General features: G+C 36.7%; 1 protein-coding gene across 4 annotated transcripts; it reads left to right on the forward strand.

The window, feature by feature from the left end:
- Window positions 1-657: 657 nt before the first annotated feature.
- On the forward strand, window positions 658-3,920 carry LOC122289664. 4 transcript variants are annotated; one of them, XM_043096855.1, is made up of 2 exons: window positions 658-2,530; window positions 3,568-3,920. In XM_043096855.1, the coding sequence occupies exon 1, from the start codon at window positions 1,063-1,065 to the stop codon at window positions 2,434-2,436; it is 1,374 nt and encodes a 457-aa protein (XP_042952789.1). In that variant the 5' UTR covers window positions 658-1,062; the 3' UTR covers window positions 2,437-2,530; window positions 3,568-3,920. The 4 variants fall into 4 exon arrangements, with proteins under 4 accessions (XP_042952789.1, XP_042952788.1, XP_042952791.1 ...); XM_043096854.1 differs by having other exon boundaries at window positions 3,573-3,920; XM_043096857.1 differs by having other exon boundaries at window positions 658-2,525.
- The last annotated feature ends 1,273 nt before the right edge of the window (window positions 3,921-5,193 follow it).

Consider the following 5,193-nt stretch of genomic DNA (forward strand, 5'->3'; position numbering starts at 1 on the left):
AACAGAGCAGTCACACATCTCATTGCTCTCCATCTTCTAGCTCGATCCAACTCGGTGCTATCAGACATGTCCATTTAATTTTATTTTTATCAACCACGTCAGCTGATTTCCCAGTAGTTCCCCACCGCTGGTTCATAGCAGAATTGATAAATTAATATCTCCGTTAATTTTGATAGTCAAAATCTGAAACTTTTAGTCAAATTTTCATCGCCAATGCTCTAAGCTGCTAGCGCTCACAAGCTATCTTTTGCATGTTAGAGATCGGTCACCGCTTGATGTCGGTGTTATGAACCCGGTTGGAAATAGAGTTGGATTCCAGTAATGCAGATTGTAAGAATAGATATATGAAATGGAAACGGAAATAACTTCGTTGATTCAAAGATTACTACCGATAAACTGAGTATTCAAGGAACCCAGACTTCCCAAGAGAACAATATTCTATTGCTTACAGATTTTCCGGAATATCCTCTTCCATCACTGCTCACTCTCTCATGTTCCCTACGGAATAACAAACCCCTCCACTAAAATACTAACACGTAAGCCTGGAAATAACTAACTACTGTCTGTAAGAAAACGTTAAGCATCTTAAACGAAACGGTGCGCTCCAAGTGATCTTCACAAAACGGTGAGTTTCAAGATTCCTTTACTTTACTTCACTCTTCCCTTGGTCCGCAGAATACTCTTCCCTCGCACTTGTCTTCTTCCTCCCGACAGCAAGCCTCTTTCTCCTGCCTCTCCATTCTTCATCTCCAGAAGCGTCATAACAGACGGTAGCACTCTTCCGAGCGAAGGATTAGATAACCCCCGCGAGTCGTGACAGCCCAGGGGGTTCGTACTGGCCAACCCTCAATCCCGAAAGAGGCTCGATGGGCCTTCAGTTGATTTAAGCCCAGCTGTGAATTCCTTGTCTTGCAGACTTTGCCCCGTGAAAGTTAGAGCCTTTCCAAACCAGAAGAAGAGGGAGGCGGATGATTCAGGCAACTCAGTCTCAAATCTCGAACTTGGTAACCATTCTTCATACTTATCTCCTAAATCAATTAGTTTTTCTCTCAACCAAATCAAATGCTCCGTTTCATTTGCTCAAAATTGCCCCAAAAACTGAGGCACAGACCTTCGAAACCTAGCCTCGCAAACTTTTTCTCAACCTCCTCACTCAAACCCACCTCAGAACTTCCAAATTCCAAGGACCCGCAATCTCTGACAGTCTCCTTCCGCCAAAATTCATGTGGGCTTTCGTTCGGGTCGGCCATTTTGTCTTCCAAGAAGCTCAACATTGAGAACGTAAAGAATACCAACTCAGTTCTAGACCTGTTGAGAAATCACGGTTTGACGCAAACCCACATCAGTAACTTAATTAGAATTCGGCCAATATTGCTTTCGGCTGATTTAGAGAATACCCTTATGACCAACATGGAAGTGTTTGAATCCTTGGGGTTTTCTGGCTCTAGTCTAGCCAAAATGCTTAGCAAATACCCAGCTGTGCTAGAAAGTGATGCACACACTGTTGTCGAGTATTTTAGGGCACATGGTTTTAGTAAGAAGCAAATAACAACTTTGACGATGAAGCGTCCCTCATTGTATTTGTATAATGCTGACAAGATTTTTAAGCCAAAGTTGGAGTTTTTCAAATCGTTAGGCTTCTCAGATTTTGAAATTGCACAGCTTTTATCCTCTGAGCCTTGTATTCTAACAAGGAGCCTCGAAAATCAAATCATTCCGTGTGTGCAAGAGCTTAGGCGGATTCTTAGCACTGATGAGAATGTCTTAAAGGCTATAAAGGCATGCTACCCAATACTCGAATCAAACATGGTTCATATGCTACAGCCCAACATCGATACGTTGAAAAGCCATGGTGTTCCCCAGTCATTAGTTTTGAAAGTCTTCTTTATAAGACCAACGTTTCTGCTTATATGTAGCAATCGGTTTAGTGAGATTGTTAGTGAAGTTATGAAATTGGGTTTTGATCCCAATTGTCTGTCGTTTGTTCTAGCCATCAGGTCCATGGCACTAAATAGTAAGCCACTGTGGGAGCAGAAGGTGGAAGCTTTTAGGAGTTTTGGTTTGTCAGAGGTTGAGATTTATGCTGCATTCAAACGGCAACCTTTGTGTATGACTGTTTCGGAGAAGAAGATCAAGAAAATGATGGGTTTCTTTGTGAACAAACTGAAGATGAAGCCTTCCATGATCTCTAATTGTCCGAATCTTCTAATGCATAGCTTGGAGAAGCGGATTATTCCAAGGTGTTCAGTTATGCAAGTTTTGATGTTGAAGGGGTTGATCAAGGAGGATATTGGCATTGTTTATATGGTCACAATGGCTGAGAAGAAATTCGTGGTGAAATTTGTGAGTAAGTATCAAAATGAGGTTCCTGATGTTGTTAGAGCGCACCAAGGGAAGATAGAATTTCAAGGGCTCCCCATAGCCATGGAGATGTGAGTACTTTTGAAATAATCAAATGAGGCATTGGCTAAAGATCATGAGTTCAGTTTTAGTTCAACATGTTATGGAGACGTCTCGGAAACTTTGTATGGTAATTGTCCTTGATTTTGATTCCTTTTTTATTTGCCCCTCAATTATCATTTTAGTCTTTGGATTTGCTCTATTGTCAAAATGATTCCTTTGTCCATATCCATCTAAAAAGAAAATATTGAGAATTCCATGTACCCATGGAGCTACCTCATATGGCCTCAAAGAGTAATTCATGTCTCAAATCTGACCACCTCAGTCCTCAGCCTTAGAAAATAAAGATGATGAAATAAAAATTCATAAAAAATTCGGCCTTAGTAATACAGGCACATTGATTTTGTGAATGTGGATTATTGAGTCGATACTCAATAATTAATGATGGTAGTTGTGGATTGGGCTAGCATTATTAATACTGTGATATGGGGTTCTAAGGTTCTGTTTCAACTGGCAAGCAACAGTAAATAGGTTAATGTTTGCTTTCTTATAATTCTTTGGTAAGCTGTAATTCAAGGGATTGTTTGTGCTCACAGAATATTTCCGTTGCTTGTGAGTTGTAACAGAAGATAGGAGAAAAGAAAAGAACAGAAAAAGAAGAAAAACGAAAATGCTCAGCTTGTCTGAAGCTCGTTTAGTTGAGAAGGGGGAAATTTTAAAGAAATAAATGAAAATTTTGTGCAAATAATTATTATTATTTTTTTGATAATTTGTAAATGATGGAATAGAAATAACTGTAAGTCATGTCCTCCCACTGCTTAGGGTAGAGGAGTTCCAACTCATTGCTGCTACAACCTGTGTTGATTTAAAAGACACATAATTTGTATGCATATATTTATATATTCGCACATTCATAAGAAAGTGATGTTTTGGTCGTTAATAGTGTTCAGACAAAGTAAGTTTACTCTTATGTAATATGTAATTCTCTGGGGTGTGTGTTTAACTCTGTTATGGTGGTGTATGAGTTTTTTCAGTGGGTATAACTCTGTTCTCACCTCTCATGTTTAGTACATTGGATTAGGCTTCTTCCATAAAACTAAATGGCCATTTTTTTTATGGTGCTGTTATTTCTTGAAAAAGTATCAAATTCACGTTTTAATACTGAAGCGCAGGATGATGCTTCCATATCGTGGAGAAAAAGGAAGCAGCACTTTTTGCCAGAAACTGCACAGTTTTCATGCCAATGCACATTTTTATATTGACAGATACGGAGATGAACACAAGCTAGCAGGATTTTCTGATTATGCTGGTTTATGATGGGCTGAAATGTTTGATTGTGCAGATTTTGTGATGGACTGAAATGTTATGAACAAAATGTTCAGGATCCATTGCCCATAGTTCAGAGTCTCTATCCATTGTCTTTGTTTTTAATTTTTGGTGATGGGGGGACGTTTTAATTACCTGCTGTGAATTGTGGAATTGGGCTGTGAATCGTGGAATTTTAATTGATGTTACTCTTAGCTTGAAATATATATATATATATATATATATAAACGTACGTTTAGGTAAGGGATCGCGTTTTCACATACCGTCGTCAAGCAATGGCTTTTAGAGGCATTCTAGGATGTTTAGGTGTAGGTGTGTGAAGCCTGGAAAGCCTCATGATCAGATTTTATCTTAGAGAAAAATTTTCTTGTCATCCTCACACTTCACACACCACACTTATTTTAATTTTTTTTTTATTTTTTCTATAATAAATATGTAGTGTGTAGATGATAAATAGAATAATTTAATTAGTTTAATAAGAATAAAATAAAATAAAAAATAAAAAAATAAAAAATAATATTTTAATATATAAAATGTATGGTGTGGGATGATGTGTAACATTCCTCAATAATTTACCAAGCAGTACACTTGAGTGGTACCACCTAGGTGGCATAGTAGCTTTAACACTTTATCTTAATGTTACTTTCTAGATCTAATGTGAAGAAGAGTGTGAAGAATGGTGTGTTGGTTTAATGGTATTTGTTGTTCGTTAATTAGGGGTGTGTTCCAACTTAATCGAAGTTGGAATTTCTTAAATCTAACTTTGATTTTGTTGGAGTTTGAATCCGAAATTCGATTCTGACTTGTGTAAGCTTTGATCCGACTCCAACTCGGAGTTATCAGATTCAAGCTTTTTGTTTTAGCTTCATATTTAGTTCGTTTTTAAACAAGATTTTTTTTAATGGGTTTTCAAATTTCAAGTTTACTGAAAACATAATCAAAACTCTTTGAATACGATCAACAAGATGCTCGTATTAATGGTCATTCCACATCAATATATATAGTAAATATTTAATCATAAAAAATATTAACAGTAAATATAATAGGAGCCCAGCATTAAATAAAAGAATCATAGGTTTAAAATTTATCTACTGCCGTGTAATGCCTCGGTCTTTAGGGATCGGAGAGTTATTTCCTGTAACTTAAAACTCATATTTCATTAAGATATTTACAAATTTCAATATATAAAACTATCATAATACTACAAAATCCCTTAATAAAATCCACCAATCTTCATAAATCTTCTATGAGTAATTCATTATGCCTAAATAATCATCTCACCTATGCTCCATAATCTTGATCCATAGCTAAACCATAAAAAATATCTGAAAAATATTGTGGAAATAAGAGGTGAGTTATCAATAACTCTAAAAGCAAATGACATATACTAGTATGTAAACATGAGCATTTACAGAGATCAAAATGCAGAACTGAATATTTTCCTTTTCATTTTCAGATTGCGGAAGC

This window comes from Carya illinoinensis, chromosome 12 (genome assembly GCF_018687715.1).
Source record: "Carya illinoinensis cultivar Pawnee chromosome 12, C.illinoinensisPawnee_v1, whole genome shotgun sequence".
Lineage (NCBI taxonomy): Eukaryota > Viridiplantae > Streptophyta > Magnoliopsida > Fagales > Juglandaceae > Carya > Carya illinoinensis.

Coding starts and splice junctions, on each gene's coding strand:
- LOC122289664 (XM_043096855.1), top strand. CDS start 1,063: ATGCTCCGTTTCATTTGCTCAAAATTGCCCCAAAAACTGAGGCACAGA.